The sequence below is a fragment of the Syngnathus typhle genome, linkage group LG11 (assembly GCF_033458585.1).
Source record: "Syngnathus typhle isolate RoL2023-S1 ecotype Sweden linkage group LG11, RoL_Styp_1.0, whole genome shotgun sequence".
NCBI lineage: Eukaryota > Metazoa > Chordata > Actinopteri > Syngnathiformes > Syngnathidae > Syngnathus > Syngnathus typhle.
In genome coordinates this window covers 3,932,733-3,950,431 of record NC_083748.1, presented here as the reverse complement: position 1 = coordinate 3,950,431, position 17,699 = coordinate 3,932,733, and the positions used below count along the sequence as shown (strand labels likewise).

The 17,699-nt window shown below is 42.8% G+C and overlaps 2 protein-coding genes across 7 annotated transcripts; both read left to right on the top strand.

The window, feature by feature from the left end:
* The first annotated feature begins 927 nt into the window (after nt 1-927).
* timm17a (translocase of inner mitochondrial membrane 17 homolog A (yeast)) lies at nt 928-4,045 on the top strand. The gene is made up of 6 exons (XM_061290309.1): nt 928-1,034; nt 1,820-1,919; nt 2,204-2,267; nt 2,339-2,467; nt 2,551-2,661; nt 2,821-4,045. The coding sequence occupies exons 1-6, from the start codon at nt 1,009-1,011 to the stop codon at nt 2,895-2,897; spliced, it is 507 nt and encodes a 168-aa protein (XP_061146293.1). The 5' UTR covers nt 928-1,008; the 3' UTR covers nt 2,898-4,045.
* A 1,141-nt stretch (nt 4,046-5,186) lies between these two features.
* LOC133161735 (ras-related protein Rap-1A-like) lies at nt 5,187-17,535 on the top strand. Of its 6 annotated transcripts, none has more exons than XM_061290304.1 (8): nt 5,187-5,290; nt 9,262-9,350; nt 10,130-10,198; nt 10,445-10,501; nt 11,022-11,162; nt 14,604-14,747; nt 14,942-15,073; nt 16,515-17,535. In XM_061290304.1, exons 2-7 carry the CDS (start codon nt 9,294-9,296, stop codon nt 15,029-15,031), a joined length of 558 nt encoding a protein of 185 aa, XP_061146288.1. In that variant the 5' UTR covers nt 5,187-5,290; nt 9,262-9,293; the 3' UTR covers nt 15,032-15,073; nt 16,515-17,535. The 6 variants fall into 6 exon arrangements, with proteins under 6 accessions (XP_061146288.1, XP_061146287.1, XP_061146291.1 ...); XM_061290303.1 differs by having other exon boundaries at nt 5,188-5,290; nt 16,405-17,535; XM_061290307.1 differs by lacking the exon at nt 5,187-5,290 and adding an exon at nt 5,297-5,507 and having other exon boundaries at nt 16,405-17,535.
* The last annotated feature ends 164 nt before the right edge of the window (nt 17,536-17,699 follow it).

Here is a 17,699-nt window from a genome sequence, read left to right as displayed (position 1 = left end):
GTCAATAAAACATTTTTTATTGCATCGGGAAAATGGAGATATGTGCTTTCCATTGGAACAAATTAATTCAATTAGCATTTTGGCTCAGTGACTTTTTGAGGAAATTGCACAAAATATGCATACCTTTGCATACCATACATCATTCATCTTTACTTCACCGCCACCAAGCCAGAAGGGCTCTGAGGTTTCACATCTAGTATTATTACGTCCATGTGTTTGCAAAGTTTGTTTGTTGAAGGGTACAGGGTGGAAGCTGTCTAGTGGGGAGACAAGAAGAACAGCAGCAGAAGGCCAGTTTACATCTCAGCAAATGTCTATATTTGGTCATTTCTTCTATGGAGGCTGACGCTGTAATTCATTCCTTTGTGGTTTCTAATAGCAGGCTGCTGTCCAGCTCTCTTTCGACTTCTCTGTCGTGTGTGTTCTGTGTGCTGCTGCACTGACCGGCAGCAATGATAGATTGCAAAGGAATGAAAACATGAAGGTTTTATTTTAACATGGAGTCTGTGTGCTGTGACTTAGTATCCAGTCAAAATATGCACACACAAAAATGTGTGTTGTTAATTCTTGTTATTTAATATCAATACTTAACAATGAGGTTGGAAAATACATTATTACACTTTTTTAAAAATCATAATTGGCTGAATAGTAAAAATAAAAAGTAACATACTATATTTAAAAAAATGACATCCAACTATGGTGGTAATAATAATAATAATAATAATAATAATAATAATAATAATAGTAATAATAATAATAATAATAATAATAATAATAATAATAATAATAATAATAATAATAATAATAATAATAATAATAATAATAATAATAATAATAATAATAATAATAATAATTTTGTCATTGGATCCGTTTTCCATCGTGACTATGGCGATTGTTTTTTCCCCCACCATTGTTTGTGCACCTGAATGCGCCTGTGAACGCCTCGCGTTGCGTCATTACGTCACTCTGTCGTCACCCTCGGACTACGGCACGTTACGGCAGAACAAAATGGAGGAGTATGCTAGAGAGCCGTGGTAAGTCTTTTGGGTGAAAATAATTAATTGAATGTTTTTTTTTCCAGCGCCCGATAACACACCATGTCACTCGAACGAGGATGTTGGATATCTATATAGTTCTATTGTGTCTTATTGGAAACCGGCTCGTTTACCGCCGTTTAGCACGGATGCTAAAATGACGTTATATTGCTCTAGCCACATGACATCGTGCCAAAAAGCACGTTGTAGTGACCTTGCGGATTTGCCCACCCTTCCAATATGTCATCTCGTTTTTTTCCTCTAACTTTGCTCACGGTCTTATCTCAGGCGGATTACGGGATTATAACGACTGTGGCACATTGAGTTATTAAATTGACGAGTACGTGTTAACTGTAGCTATTTGATAAGCATGAGGGAGGGAGGGGGGGGGTGGAGCTGATTGCGCAACGTTGAAAAAATTTCAGTAATGCTTTAATACCTTTAATAGAGGTGGGGGCAAGTCACTTTTGTGCAGGTTTAAATCATAAATTAAGACTTTCATGCACGTCCTTAGCAAGTCAAGTCGAGTCCTTACTCAATGTCAAGCAAGTCACATCTTGTCATACAGTTTTGCTCACATTATATAATTGCACATTAGCCACTTTGCTTTGCATACATATTCCTTGGATATAAATGTTAATACTCTTTTCCGTGCTACTCCCTATCATAGTGTATGAGCGAATGGTCAAACTAAACCCCAAAACTAAGAACCCAAACCTCGTGGATAACATTTCAAAGTCATCTTGCATCTAAAAAATTGGAGATGAAATTCTTTCTGTTTTCAGTCCCTGGAGGATTGTGGACGACTGTGGGGGTGCGTTTACCATGGGGGCCATTGGCGGTGGAATATTCCAAGCAGTAAAAGGCTTCAGGAACGCGCCTTCGGTAGGACCACTCACTCACACAACACTGTACACAATCTCATGACAACTTTCACAATTCATAGTTGTTGCATTCACCCCAATATTTTGAATTTTATAACTGTTGAGCATCTTCCTCATCAACATTGAGTAAAGAGGCATTAAACAAATGAACTAACGATGCTCTGATAGTCAGCCGATTAATTGGTTATCAGAATTAGATACTGACAGATTTTGAATCAGCCAAAAAAAAATCTATATCAGTTGGGGCCCTACCAGTGACTCAATTGTCGACCTTGTACTCTGCAGGGAATGAATCACAGAATGAGAGGTAGCATGACTGCCATCAAGACCAGAGCGCCACAGCTTGGAGGTAGTTTTTTTTTTTTAATTATTATTATTATGCCCTTTCCATCTATAACTCCATCTCTTTGGCGTTTCAAGGTAGCTTCGCAGTGTGGGGAGGCCTCTTCTCTATGATCGACTGCGGCCTGGTGAAGGTGCGCGGGAAGGAGGACCCCTGGAACTCCATCACGAGTGGCGCCATGACTGGAGCCATTCTTGCTGCTAGAAGTCAGCACATTTTTTTTAAACAATTCAGCCTATGTTGGTTTCCAAACACCTGTGATCAGGCCATTAACTGAACTTCTTTGCAGATGGACCAGTGGCCATGGTGGGCTCGGCAGCGATGGGGGGCATCCTGCTAGCCTTAATAGAGGGCGCTGGAATTATGCTGTCAAGGTTTGCCTCGTCACAATTTCCCACCGGTAAGTTGACCACCATTTATTATATTTGTTTTTAACATTCATGATTCCCAAGGGTGTGTTTTCTAAACTTACTATATAACTAACATCCCTGTAATTACAACAGAGACAACAAACAGGTATCTTGATTTTATCGTGCGTGTGCCCGTGTGTGTTTTTCAGGTCCACAATTTGCAGAGGAGCCAGCCCCCTCACCCATGCCCACTGCCCCCTTTGGAGACTACCGACAATATCAGTGAAAGGACTGATTGCCTGAAGCTTTTCTTAGTTTTTTTTTTTTTTTTTTTTTTTAAATTTCCTTGCTGGGGTCACAAAGTGGAAATGGAGATGACACACCTGCACACCCGTAACTATAGAGACAAGTACACCTCCACCACATGGTGAACTGAGACTGCACAGTGACATCTTCATTTTTGTACAAAATACACGTTTTGGCTTCTTCTTTCCTAGGTGCGGCGGAAACTAAAATTGGATGGATGGCATTTGATTAAAAGGGAAAAACATTTTTGCCAATTGGTTCCTTGGCCATCGAGCATAAAAGTCAGCCCACGCTCTTACTGCTTGTCATAAGACACTTTATTTACATTCGCAACTCTATTGCTCATTGCACTGAGCAGTCGGACTCGTTGGGATCCATTGTGTTGATGAATGGAAACAGGAGAAAAATTGCTTGATTAAAAAATATGCCATTATGCTAGGCGTTGACCAAAAACCATGATTGGAATGAAACATACAACATCAATAACTAATTTGTATATGTAATGGACTGGTGAGCAGACAGGCCATCCAAAACTGCGTCATGAAAGTTCCATTTCCACTTCTATGGTTATCATCACTTAAAGCCTTTGTGATGGTTAAGCAAAAAGTTCTTTTTGAATTTTGAGATCCATTTTCCAGGGAATGTTGGTCAAATTCACATTCATTTTTGAAGGTTCCGCTGTATTGTCATTTTTTTCAAATGTTATTTTGAAATGAATTCCTGTAGCCCAGCTAATGCAGATGAAGGCCAGGTGACCTGGTTGAGTGTGGGACGTGAAGAAAAAATTAAGAAGCGTGATAATTTATAATACTTTAGTGTTCTGTGTATATAATTAAAGGCTCCCCTTGTATTTGCCTTAAATAGAACACATGCTCGAACTAGCAGGGGCCTCTTGTTGCATACAATACGACTTCTCCAGTTGGCTTCACGACCATGTATTTATTTTTACAATGTAAAGAGTCAACTGGATGTTTTATGCAGAAGTTCTTTTTGCATTCAAAATTTAAGAGATACGAGGCATAATCACTACAACTCAATGGTTCCACTCATGCAAATGGTCGTTACATCCTCTAATTCAATCTATATGAGTGATTGTACCAAACGACAATAAACTCAAATGTGTTTTAATGTGTCTTTGTTTAGTATGGCAGGGGTGAAAGGTTTCCCATTCCTGGCATGATGATGTGGCCGAATTGACCACTAGAGGACGCTGGTACCTAAAACTTGCATGGGGTATGTTTCACGGCGAAATTGGATCCGTAAATCAGAACGATTTTTTGTTTTATCAATAACGTACTATAAAGCAGCAGTAAAGGAGTATTTACTCTTGCAGGATACATCCAAAGCAATTAAGTAAAACCAGTGTGCACGGTGTCAATGGTAATTGAGAGTGTTTCATTATTTCAAACACTGCAGTGCACTAGCAAGTAAGCAACGTGACAGGTTCCTAAAGTGACGTTCTATCTAAATGCTAATTCTGGCTAAATTATTCAGAGTAAATATTTGCATGGGAACTACAGCTGCGCAAACCGTTTGTAACCTCAAATTCGTGATTTGGTAACCGAGAGGATTGTCTCTAGTTTTCTTTGTAAAAAAGTAGAAAAGCATTCAACTTTCCCCTCGCATTGTGATGATTTGAGGCCCTTTGGCTTTCCATTAAACCTCTGTAGACCTCTGTTAATATAATGACACTTTTATCAGTATTAAAAAAAAAGATTGTCTTGTTCCTTGACCCACTTCCTTATTTTGTTCCACTTTGAGGACTGCTGACTGATTTCTCAATCAGAAAATTACTTAAATGTGTCAGTGACTTGAGAGCAACTCATGGATGTGTCATAAAGACTCATTGCTTACAATTTTCCCTCATAGCATCTGACTTGCAAAACAAAGATATGTTTTTTTTTTTTTAAATAATAAGCAGTGGAAACAGTCAAACACCGAAATAAGTAACATATAACAAGCCGGACATTGATTCCGTTTGAGTTTTTATCTGAAAGAAACATCTAAAAATAATGATGCAAAGAAAAAAAGTAAATGGAAGGATATTAGAAGAAGCAAATACATGTAAACACGTAAATCTATGTAAATTACAGTACATTAGATCAAGTGAAAACACATTGAAAAAGTAATTGTAATACAAAAAGCATAGGCTTAGGATGGGACTCTAAAAGATAATGAATTAACGAACTGGTAGCAGTAGTAGGATTGTAGAATAAATTGTGTGCATTAGTTACCCTTTAAAGAAGAAGAACACTTGAAAAAAAAAAAGGGCCGAAGTGTGGGTCGGAGCTGAGTAGGAGTGACGTGTGGGCTGCGCGCGCAACCGAGCTGACACTTTGCGGAGCGCCCACAGAGACAGCGAAGCGACAAACGGTGAGCGCAAACTTTACTTGACACCAAAAATAAGGTAGCGGGCTGGAAAGCATTTACCGCCGCTGGGACTTTCTCCTTCTCGACACTCGCGACGCGCCCCGCGGGTGGCGTGCTTTTCTTGGACCTTAGCCTGTTTTGCTCGGATAAAACGACATTAAAGCTCCGCGAGTGGCTCCCGAAACACTCCCATTCTAGTCAAGGCCAGGCGGAAGGGCAGGTAACGCTAACCCCGCAAGCACCGATAGCTCGTTCCACCCCACCCCGCAGGTCATAAACCTCAACTCGGCTTGGCACTTGACGTAAAGCGCCAAAGACTTCTTGGCGCAGGAGACCATTTGCGGGCGATATTTACTTGTTTGGGGCCGCTTTGGAGCGAGGGACGTGTGTGCTGCGAGCTAACAGGCTAGCATGCTAACTAGCCTCCGCTAGCGGCCCGTTAAAGCTAGCTAGTTAGCCTCATTATTGCTAACGAGCTTTGTAACGGGATTTAGCAGTGTTGCTCACACCGTCCACACAGTGACATGTTTATCTCATTGAGCGGGATTATAGATTAATGCCATCTCATCTGTCAAAGTTTTTTTCACTGGAGGAATTGCATTCATGTATACTGAAAGGAACTGTTGGTAATTGCTTTTGGTTCAAGCCCACATTGCATTCCGTATCGCAGGGGTATTGAAATACGACGTGCTAAAATAAATTTATTGTCCAGATTGTGGGGAAATTAGCCAACTTCACACCTTGATGCGACTAAAACAGCTGTAACAACCTAGTTTGTATAGAAGTGCAGAACGACAAAGAAAGATTAAGTTGAAAAATTGCCTTTAAGTACATATTGCTTTTCAGAGCAACGTGACAAGATTTCCCCGAATTAACAGTCAAATTGCTGAGGCTGCTTAGAATTGCCACTTCCAGGTTTTGAGAATCAGATGATGGTTTCTAGGGAAGCTAAATTTTGCATGTCAGATTTCTTTTTCTTTTCCTAGTGTTAGGATTGTATAGAAAATCTGTTTAAACCACCTTCAAATTTGATTGAAACACCACAAGGTGTGAAATTGAGGACACCATCTACTTTTTGACTAGCTGTTAAGAATCACAAAAGTGAAAGACTTGAAATTGGTGTGATCAAAATGGTTTGTCTGGAGATATGTTTCAGGTTTAAAAGAGAGAAGCCATCATACTTCTCCAACAACTTGTGCAATTACGGTTTCTACGCTTATCGTCTCCATCCTGTGGGGCCTAACATGGTTACAACGATGAGATGCTGACTTGAAACAACCACTTCCCTCCCCACACACACGCTTCTAAGTCAGTCTGCTGTCTGGTACAGGAACAGAGAGTGGAAGAGGCTATTTTGGGCGGCCAGCGTGAAGCCTTCTTGTGTCTCTGGAAAGAGGATGTGGTTACAGGTCACAGCACCACTGACAGGATGGTTGGATGCATTCCGCTGATGTCGTTGTCCGTCACAAAAATAATCATTCTTTAGTCATTGCTGCTCATTCTTGCTTTAGCTTTTGCCAAATGCTGTTTACTAGCTCACTGTTAGCCTGTAAGGTGTGAATAGTGGGGAACACTCTGGTCCTGTCAGCACTGTTGACTAACTTTGACCTTAGCCCCGGGTTAATGTGGGTGAGTGATGGACGAAGGTGACTTGAACCAATTTGGTTCTGGTCATTGCGGTTGGAAGAACTTTGCTACAGACTGGGGTAGATGCTTTTGGAGTTTAAGTGCTGTACCTTGTTGAGAAGTTGTTAAAATAGCTTTAAATCGTTGGCTCCTCATAATTTGTTTCTGTATTACTAGAATATTGATTTAGAGTAACTAAGTAAATGTAAATGTGTTCCACATAAACCTCACTTGTGTCCTGCACGTTGAAACTCTAGTAGTTGTACATCTCTCGTATTCCGCTGGGATGCAATAAATCACTCAAACATTGTTTTTAGGACTTTTGGAAAATGAAATTGAGCAATTTGCCTTTCCCACTTCAAAGACCGAAAAACAGTCTTGACCATGATTGCACAGGCTCGCTTTCCCGCTATGATTGCAAATTCTCGTCTTATTAAACGTCATTACGTTTGCGCTTGACTCGAGCTCGCTTTGCCATGTTAGCGTCGCTTTGTGTGGGGTTATCGCGGTGGCCGATCTTATCAACGTTTGGCCAGAAGGACAACATAGCCACCCTCAAACCTCAAGTGGATGTGAGAATAAGAAGGCTCTCTCCGGTGCCGCTCGGCTTAACAGATGCGCGCCCTTCTCGAAGAGGGCTGGCCGTCAATCAACGTCCCACCCTGCTGAGTCAGCAGCTGTGACAGCCTCGCTTATGTCAGATTAGCCCGCGGCAGGAAATCCTGAATGTACTTTGGCGTAGCGCGTCGCCCCGCCGCTGCTCGCACATGCCGTTCGCAGCCCTACATGGACACACATACCTTTTGGCCCCGGAGGGTGAGTGATGTCACCGCAAAGAGTGTGCTCGCTGGCACGCCGCCTTCCCTCGCTCCTTATTTGCCGGGCCCGACGAGCCGAGCGTTTGTTTTGCTCCCAATGACACTGTTGTTAAGAGCCGAGTGGAAACAGGGCGAGGTTTGCTTCAAGACACATGTCCTTAAATGGCCTTTTGTGTGATTGCTTTGTCAAAGTACAATGTTGCTTTTCAGACAAATGTCTGGGCCTGCGTTAACACAAATTCTGTCAATTGGACCATCCGGTACAACTCTAGCCTTACTATTTTTGGATTCTACTTGTCTGTATGAGCCTTTTGTTTCCTGTGCTACTTGACGAGGAATTGACCAAACAGAGTAGTCATGGTCCCGTCCCCACTTTCAAGGTATACTGCCATTTTTAAAAAAATCTTGCTTTCCAAACTGTAATAACTCTTCATGAGCTGAATGAGGTTTTGTATTTTTATTGCGTTTGAGTCGAAAGTACAGGCCAAAGTATTTGTGTCTTAGTTGAGCTTTGCCACCTTAACAATAAACAGTGGAGAAGCCTTTGTCGCACTTGGCACGTAACTATCAGTGCTCTGTACTTGGAATGCCACACATTCGCGTCACCGTGTTTAGTGGACGAGGGAGATGTGTGTGTTGTGTGTGGGTGTGCATGGTACAAGGACAACTTTCCTGGCAATAGCAGATTAACGATTGTGAATTGCCCACACCATTTGATAGCATGGCCACCGGCAGCGCTTTGGTTGGTCATCTGCTCCGCAGTTGCTTTTGATGCTATGCAAAATGCTTGCTTATCATACGGCCCCCCTTCTGTTTCCATTGTGGCTCAAAATATAATAGCCGCTTTGTGATTTTCATCATTAATCTCTGGGATAGGATCCTGCCCAGAGAATAACGAAAAAATCAGATAAAATGGGAAGTATGCAGGTCAAGATATAAAGTCCTCAAAAAGAAACTGACTTTGCCCAGTTCCTTGTCAACCTCATTGCGGCGGTGACCCACTTGGCTAACCTAGCTGACTTAGCGCCATAATGCGCGCCAGCGATTGGAAGCCCTCAAAGCCATATTCCAGAGATTGCACAATTTCTTCCTTATTATGAGCCGCACTTCCCCAACTGGCAGCTGCTTTCTATCACTGGCTGGAAAAAGACAACACGTTGAAGCTTCGCAGTACCTTTCGAGGAGGTAATTGAGCACAAAAAGAAGGACTCTAGGGTGCTCTGCAGTGCATGAAAGCAAGCCGATTGTGCCATTGTGAGGAATAGAAGCGTGATCCATGAATCACGGCGCACTCCTGCGCTGCACAGCTGGCTCGTGTTAAGCTGAGGTCACGTATTCTTCACCTCCTCCTCCCCGAAGGAGCTCCACTTATGGGTGTTGCCCCCCATTGTTGCGTTGTGCCTCTTGGCCCTAACATCCAGGAATGACTACAATCTGCAATGGAAAAAAAGTGGGGAAATTCCAACTTTTTGGATTGTTTGTCTTGATGGAAATATTCACTTCTTTTTGTCTTTTTGTGCTTCTCTCCAGACCGTTTGGCTGTCTGCTGAAGTGATCCCGCCATGCGTGAATACAAGCTAGTGGTGTTAGGCTCCGGAGGTGTGGGCAAGTCCGCTCTGGTAAGTTTTCCCTCTCAAATATCTCCACTCCCCTCGACGACACCTCTGCAGGACATTTCCACTTTTTAAAGAAAGTAGCATCGACTTATCAGCTGGTTGTGGTTTTAACATTCGGCGGAGCAAGCGGGGACAACTGCATTCGTTTTCATCACTTGGAGTTAATTTTTTTCAGCTTTCATATTTGGCACGTGTAACACTTGTCCGTGACGTGGCGTGAAATTTGAAAAACATCTCATTTCACTTTATTGGGAATTATATCATTTAAATGCTTAAATTGGAAGTGGGCTCTGCCATTTTCAGTGGTTGTGCAAGACAGAGAGAAAAAAAACAAGTATACTCCTGCCGACCGTCCGAGAAACAAAGACGCACGCAGTGTCATCTGGAAATATTTTGCTGACAGCCAGTGCTAAGCGACAGACACGGCAAAGCCCGTCTGCAAGGCATTAAATAAAGCTTCTCAGGCCAGAGGAGGGAACACATCCAACACGGCTAAATAGTTCACAAATTAAAGGAGCGACGAGTTACTTTTGTAGGTTTCTTTACCATCATTCATTTTGGTTAATTTGTCCACCAAAGTCCATAGTTATGTTAAAACAACACCACACTACAGTAATTTGGATTAACTTTAATCTCCTGTTATTACATTGGACCTTCAAATTTATTTATTTTTTTTTACAATATCCGCACCAGTATTATTTCCAAAAGCAAAATATAGACGGGGAAATCCCATCTTTGGCAGACAACCCGTGACTGATTGCACATTGTCTTCTCTTTTGCAGACAGTTCAGTTCGTGCAGGGAATCTTTGTGGAAAAATATGACCCGACAATAGAAGACTCGTACAGAAAGGTGAGTGTGTCCCAAAGGGCGGGAGCGGCGGCGGCTGATGGCGAGCAGCTGCTCCGTTTCTACTCATGCCGTTGTTTTGCTCTCCAGTGTGCTGTCACGCCCTTCGTCCTTGCCTGCTCTTTTTCTTTTCCTTCCTCATTCCTGAAACGTTTGACCTGTTACCGAACGCTGATTGCAACGTGACAGCAATTGTTTCCTATTGTCATGCATTTTTGATCAACCATCTGTCCTTTTTCCCCTTTACAGCAAGTGGAGGTAGACGGACAGCAATGTATGCTTGAAATTCTCGACACAGCGGGCACAGTAAGTCAAGATTTGATATCAGCTAGAATTCTAACAAAAGCAGAGGAAAATGCCATGATGATCAGGATGATTGTCCTCATGCGTGGACATGCTATTTTTCCAAATATTGATACCAGCCATGCGCTCTTCGCATAACTCATTGTCGGAGGTTTGCTTCGAATCGCTTCAGATAAAACCAATTCTTCCGTGGTGCTCCGAGGGATCCCATCTGGAGTTGTAAAAATGCCACGAGTTAATTCCATGCAATTCTCACTTGATCCCAGATGAGAAATAATCACGGATTTGGCCTCCCTTCATTTAATTCCAGCCATCCTCAGCTGTTGGTGTGCTAGCTGGTTAGCATATATCTCCCAAAACGCCACTTTGCTTAAGTGACGTCTGCCAGCCTGCCCTGGCCTAATCTGAGCCGCTGGAGTGTTTGCGTTTTATTTTATAAATACTTTGTTTAATACAGCAATACAGTGTGAGTTCAGGTATGCTGATCAAGACTCATCACGCTTGTTCTTCCTGCCGCTTTTAGGAACAGTTCACGGCAATGAGGGACTTGTACATGAAGAACGGCCAAGGTTTTGCCCTGGTTTACTCCATCACAGCGCAGTCCACCTTTAACGACCTCCAGGACCTGAGGGAACAGATTCTACGAGTAAAAGACACGGAGGATGTGAGTGTTTGTGTGTTCTGTCAGCTCCTCGCGGCGAGTTCGTTTGTGTTTTGATTTGTGCTTGAAAGCCTCGTGGAGCATAGAGCTGATAGATTATAGCCCCCCCCCCCCCCACACACACACACCACACCCGTGCTTCCTTGTTCTCAGCCGCCTACATTGTTCAGTTTCTATGGAGACCATTCAACATTGAAAATCAAGCATCTTATGCAGGGCAATTACAAATTCGTATTAGCTGAAAACAATGGAGGCTGTGGTGTCCCAGTCCTACTTGTGTGTTGAAAGCAATGCGAGGGCACACAGTGCAATTTGTCCACTGTGCATATCATTTGCGCAGTGCACGTCTCTGGGTTGGGACTGTTTCTCATTTGTGGACACCCCCATCCCCCTTGTAGCCCATTGGTTTGATCCCAGTAAAAACAATGGATTTCGTTCCCTCTGCTCTGGTGATTAATTGTTAGCATCAGAATTTGATTAGCATCTCATTAGCTGGGTAAAGTAAATTGCCGTATCAACTAACGAGCTGCTATTTTTTCAGCTATGCCCTTTTATACAGAAGCTCGTGTTGTTCGGATGTGACCTCAGATTTGGCGAGTAATTGTTAACATAAGAATAAAATTAGCATCCGCAAAAAGCGGTCCAACAAATAAGACACAGCTATCCCGCCTTAGACTTTCACACAATACTCAGCCAATGAAGCATATTGCCGCAATTTTTGTACTGCTGTCAGATAACACTTTTGTACGTTTTCCACATGTCGCCGCTTTTTCATTTGTTATTTCGAAAGGCCTTTGTACTGTAAAGCTCCATCATCGTGGTGTTGTGCTGCGGCAGGGATCACATCACACCAGCGCCTCAAGGGTGTCCTTTTTTGGAGTTCTTCAGAGAATAAATCCTACCCCTCTTTTCCCTTCTTCTAACTTCACGTAATCACATTTTGCGGTACAAAACTTCCTGTCTGTCTTTTCTTACCCCCCCTAACCCAACTTTTATTCAGTGTCTGCTCCCCATCATTTTTTCCTTCCCCTTTCTATGGCCAGAGGGCCTTGTGGCCTCACTGTGGTCTGGCACAGTTAATGATTGGACTGATGTGCAAGAAAATCCGAGTTCATTAAAGTTACACTCAGCTGTGAGGTTGCGGTGTGTTTTTATTAGGGCAACTGTGGTTTGGGAGCCAAGGTTCGCCTCAAGCTAGCTTGGATTGCACGATTCAAGGTGGGGAAATTGACTGCCTCTCACTGGCCACCTGGAAAAATGCATCTCTAAAAATCAGAGCCTTGGGTGTAGCCTATAAAAAATCACACAGCAAGGAATATATGGTCCAAAAACGCATTGCTTTACTCGTACTTGTTTATACACGATGTGACTCACTACAGCAAAAATGATGAGGCAGATAGTTGGTCCTTTTCATCCTAGCACAAATTTGTCAAATGCTTTCAAGGCGCCGCTAGCTGGGGGAGCCGACGTTGCCCGATCGCGACTGCAGATGTTTTTGTTCTCCACGCGCCATTTAGGACCGAGCTGGCAAAATGCGCAGACATTCTTAATATCGCTAAGCTCAATTACAAGTCTTCAATGGCCTTCATTGCAAAAGCACTTGCATGTTTCTAGTTTATTGTCCCGCTCCAGAAGCTCACCAGATTCCTACAGTGCTCAATTACCAGATTTTTTAATGAGTCCACTTTGAGCACAGCGGGGCCAAAACCACTAATAAAGTGACTCTTACGCCAAAACGGGTCTTATGACTTCTCAGGATCATCTCTGCCAGTACGTGTAGGACGGTATTAATCCCCCGACCCGGTTCCCGTGACTCACTGCTCTTGTTTGTTTGCAAGTGCTGCTGTGTTCATTGTAACTGCAATCCAATCTCCAAAGAATGCCACAGTAGGCGGGATAGGACCTGTCTGCAGCATGTTAGCGGCATCTGAGCAAGTCCTGATTGGCCCGTGTGGACTCTTTCAGCGGGCTAATACTTCCTCGTGCTGACACTGAACATTTTTCTGTCCTACCAGTCCGCTTGCTTTTTCTCTCTCTCTCGCTCTCTCGCTCTCGCTCTCTCTCTCTCTCTCTCTCGCTCTCTCTCTCGCTCTCTCTCTCTCTCTCTCTCTCTCTCTCTCCCCCCATCCTTCTTTTTATCACAGCTTGGCTCGACGTTTGTGTTAGCAGCGCATTCCTCGGCTCTCCCAGGACCCTTTGGTAGAGATGTCGTCGGGCAGTCCAGTACCCAAGCGGCTTGTTTGGATATCAAACATCAAGTCGCGACCTCCGCGGACTTAATACAAATATACCAGCTTCCTGTCGTCCGCCTCAGGCCCACTGGGAAGAGGAATAATGGACCCTTCCATATTTCGCCTGCGCCACTTTAGTGTTTCTAACAGAAGAAAACGGCCAGAGCATAGGACTGCAAGCTAGCACAAGTCGGGATGCTTCCACATTCCCGCTAATATCCAGTTTTTCCACATCTCCCAGGCATTGAGTGAAAAAGCAGGAATCCCCGCGCAATGATTTAGTAGTTACAGGCCCACCACAAGTCAATTTCTCTTGCAGATGTCTTGTTTGGAGTCTTTCAAACATTTCCACACATTTTAGGATCATGTGGTCACTTGAGGGTTTATCTTACATGCTTTACAATGGAAGATAAAAACACACACACACACACTGTCATCATATATGGGAGGGGCCGACCTGTATCATGGAATCCAGCTGAAATGTTTGGAAATGTTCAGGAAGGAAAGCGATGCTATCCCGGTTGGGCGGGGCCGCTGCTGCTTCCTCCGAGCCCAGCAAGCGACCCCAGATAGCCGCTCAGGAAACAGCAGGCAGGATGAGACGCATCCCGACACTACCACACAGTTGCCGCCAGGCTCGCATTATACGCCTTTTCTGTTACGGTCCCCCCTCCCCTCGTTTCTCTACTGTTACTGGAAAATTACAGCAGTTCGGAAAGTAGTAGCAGCGTGTTGGCATTTTCTTACCATGTTGCACGTTTTCTCAGAGGGTGCTTTGGCCTGTCGGAAAACAAAACAAGTCGCACTCTTAAAATAGACTGTCATCGGTTATGTAACGGGAATGATTCTTTTGCTGTCCCAGGGGGACTGATTGATTTCTTTGGATCGTCCTTGTAGCTGTCCCACAATGTGACAAGTATATTGGGACTGGTTGTGACACGGTTCTGGTCCACGGCTTTTTTTTTTGCTTATTATTTTTTTTTTTTTTTAATATAAATATTTTTGCCATGTGAACAGGATACAAAAATAGTCAATAAGGTGGTCCTCCATTACAGTAGTCCACTGTATGAATTTTGAATGCTGTTAATAATCTTGGTTTGGTTTTGTTTGTTTTTAAATCTTGTTTGGGTCCCCCCACCCCCCAGTTTGCACACCATTATATTTTTCCTTTTTTTTTTTTTTTTTTAAAATAATTTATGTGTTGTCTCTTCAGGTGCCGATGATCCTGGTGGGCAACAAGTGCGACTTGGAGGATGAGCGTGTGGTGGGAAAGGAGCAGGGCCAGAACCTGGCCAGACAGTGGAACCACTGTGCCTTTTTAGAGTCCTCTGCTAAGTCAAAGATCAATGTCCTCGATGTAAGACAACCACACACACACTCTTCATTTTTCGTATCCCATCTTTCTTTTTAGCCGTCGCCGTAACAAAGCGCCCGGGACACATCACATAAAACATTGGCACAAAATGCATTTGGCATTTAGGTGAACGTGCCATTGATTATCATGAGGAAATGCGATGTTTGTTTTGATTTTGTTGGTACGTTCTCTCCCAGATCTTCTATGACCTGGTCAGGCAGATAAATAGGAAAACGCCAGTGGAAAAGAAGAAGGCAAAAAAGAAATCCAACTGTGTGCTACTTTAAAGACCCTCCCATCCTAAAGCCCCTGCAGCAGCTCTGAGCCAGGTATGTTTGGAGACATGTTTTTTTTTTTTTTTTTTTAACAAATGTCTCAGAAATGGGATCGTCATACAAAGATTGACTCATTTTTTAAAATTCCCACAACTTGTTTCCTCCTTGTGGAAAAGACTTTGAGAGGAAGGGCTCCACCCTCAGTCAGAAAGGGGTACAACACACTCAGTCAAAACTTTTTTTTTTTTTTAGCCGTGGAGGGGAAATATCTTGCTTCCCTTCCCCCACCCCCACCCCCAAGCCAAAGGAATCACTTGTGGACCACAGCCCAGTTCTGTGTGGAAGTCCACGTTTGTTATCAGGTTCTCTTACATTTACAGTGGCAAAATAAATCAATGAGGAATTAATCTGGATTTCAACCACTCGTATTTTGTCAGCGTAGAGAGTAAAACTTCCTCTCCAAGTTCTGCCACGAAGCGTGGATTAGCACAACAGACAGGGCTATTGTGCCCAGCTCAGACATGGCGGCCGTAGCCACCCACTCCGGTCGCCATGTGAGAGTTCACATGCCGGCCGGCCCGCTGACCCATCACTAACGGGATTACATCCCAACTGTGCCACTGTTCACTCGCCATGTACGCACTGGCACCCTCACCCCAGAGGATTTATTTCTCCAATGCAATTTTTGTCTCAAACTGAGTCGTATAAATGGCCATAAAGAAGCATTATGAGCACTTGGCAATGAGTAAAGCAGGCTGTACATAATTGAGGATTTTCACCAACTTTCAAAAAGTGAGACCCCATCAGGCAACACGACAGGGCAGGTCATCCAATCATGTTTCTTTTTTGGGCATATGTCCTCATTCCCAGGCCACTGTGATCTCTCTCTCTCTTTGGGCATAAAAAAAAAAAAAAAGCAACACACAAATTTAACGCAATGAGACACTACAGTTGAACCACCCCAAGAGGCAACCAGGAGTTTAGTTTAAAAAAGTTTGAAGTTATGTAATTCTATTAGGTATAGCACCAGTAGAGTTTAGCAAGTGTCAATTTCAAGGAGATAATTTTTTTTTCTCTTTTTGTAACACTGTAAATAAGCACTATCTTCACTTGTATGACAATTAGGAATTTTAAAACAAGGTGTGGGGGTAGTATTTTTGTAAACGGGCCAAATCATGACGTCACTATATAGCAAAAGTCGGACAGCAAAAGCTGTACTCTTTGTAAGCAAACAAAAAGTCACTCCATGGTTTTAATACAAGCAGGTGTAATAACACTCACCGACCAAAAGAGAGCGCTAACAACTTTTGGCAGATCTATGTTGCTTTTCACACATGACCTTTGGAGGAAGCAATTCAGGACTTAATCTCTGTGTCGCCTTGCAGAAATGCTGTAATGAAGAACTGTTGCCCTGATTGGAACGTGCCAGCATTCCAACAGCCCCACCCACCCTGATCCCCCCCCACCCCTCTTCTCCTCCTCTCAACTCCACCAGCCCCAAACGGTGAATCAGCTGAGCGCTCACACCGCTCTATCCTACACGAGATGAGGATGACGATGTACGGCGCGGAGAGAGAAAAAAAAAACATCAAAGAGAAAGACAGTCGGCGAGAGACAACTCTGTTCTCTGGCCTCGAGGACCTTCTTCCCGTGTGTGTCTGCTGAAAGGACACGTTTGATTCATTTCTGCTCCAAAAACCAAAAGGCCATAAAACTGATGACAACAGCGCAGGAAATCTGTTAAAAGAAACTAAATGTCCGTGAGCCGCTTAGAGACGGTTAAAACAGCAGTCTCCCCGGCCCCCCGCCTGGCCTCCCCTCTTCTTTTTTGATTCTTTTAACACAAACAAAAAAAAAACGATTAAGAAGTGAAACATTAGAAATGGGATTCAGTATTTTTCCATCTTTTTCAGTATATCGTATTTGAAAAACATACATTTAGTTGTGTGAATATTAATGTTCTTCAAAAACGAGCATGAAAAAAAACAAGTTGCTTCAGTTCATAATTGTAGATGTGTGAAACCAAGTGGAAAAGTGAGAATCATTATTTTTATCTTGGATGGCCATAAACATTTTCTCCATGCCTGTCATGTCAGTGATAGATCAAGGTCTATAATCAGTTTTTTTTTTTTTTTATGTTTCTTTTCACACCTCATCATTCATGGACTTCTCATCTACCGATTTCTCTCTATCTCTCTCTGATGTGACTTAATTTTATACTTAGTCACTGGGAATTTCATAGCTCCCATAATATATTCTAATGCCATTTTTTTTCTTTTTGCATAATGCTTCGGACAAAAATGGGTCTTTTATAGAAGAAATAAAAGGGGGGGGGGAATAAGGAATGATTTCTATGTCTCTTGAAGCTGAAATATATTATACTAAACCAACTCGAATAATGCTTCTTGTGTTTTTCTGTCTACAATGTTCCAGCGTTTATGGATTATTAAAGTACATTTTAGTACATTTTCATGATATTGGTCAATGTATTTTTGTGAATTAAACTTTTAACCAAAGTGCCTTGGTTACCAGTTGGTCTTTTTATATCACAAATACTCATATTTCAGAAAAATCTATTTTAAAAAATATATATATATATTCTCCCCACTCATCCTCCCTCATTGGAGGTGTCTCTCCGTAAAGCTACTTTTGGAAAAGATGTTATTTGTGTGTGGCAAAC

Excerpts from the sequence above, each read along its gene's own strand:
- timm17a (XM_061290309.1), top strand. The coding sequence starts at position 1,009 with ATGGAGGAGTATGCTAGAGAGCCGTG. Across the intron at positions 1,920-2,203 it reads GCTTCAGGAACGCGCCTTCG|GGAATGAATCACAGAATGAG; the intron begins GTAGGACCACTC and ends TGTACTCTGCAG. Across the intron at positions 2,268-2,338 it reads CAGAGCGCCACAGCTTGGAG|GTAGCTTCGCAGTGTGGGGA; the intron begins GTAGTTTTTTTT and ends TGGCGTTTCAAG.
- LOC133161735 (XM_061290304.1), top strand. The coding sequence starts at position 9,294 with ATGCGTGAATACAAGCTAGTGGTGTTAGGCTCCGGAGGTGTGGGCAAG. Across the intron at positions 10,199-10,444 it reads TAGAAGACTCGTACAGAAAG|CAAGTGGAGGTAGACGGACA; the intron begins GTGAGTGTGTCC and ends TCCCCTTTACAG. Across the intron at positions 10,502-11,021 it reads TTCTCGACACAGCGGGCACA|GAACAGTTCACGGCAATGAG; the intron begins GTAAGTCAAGAT and ends TGCCGCTTTTAG.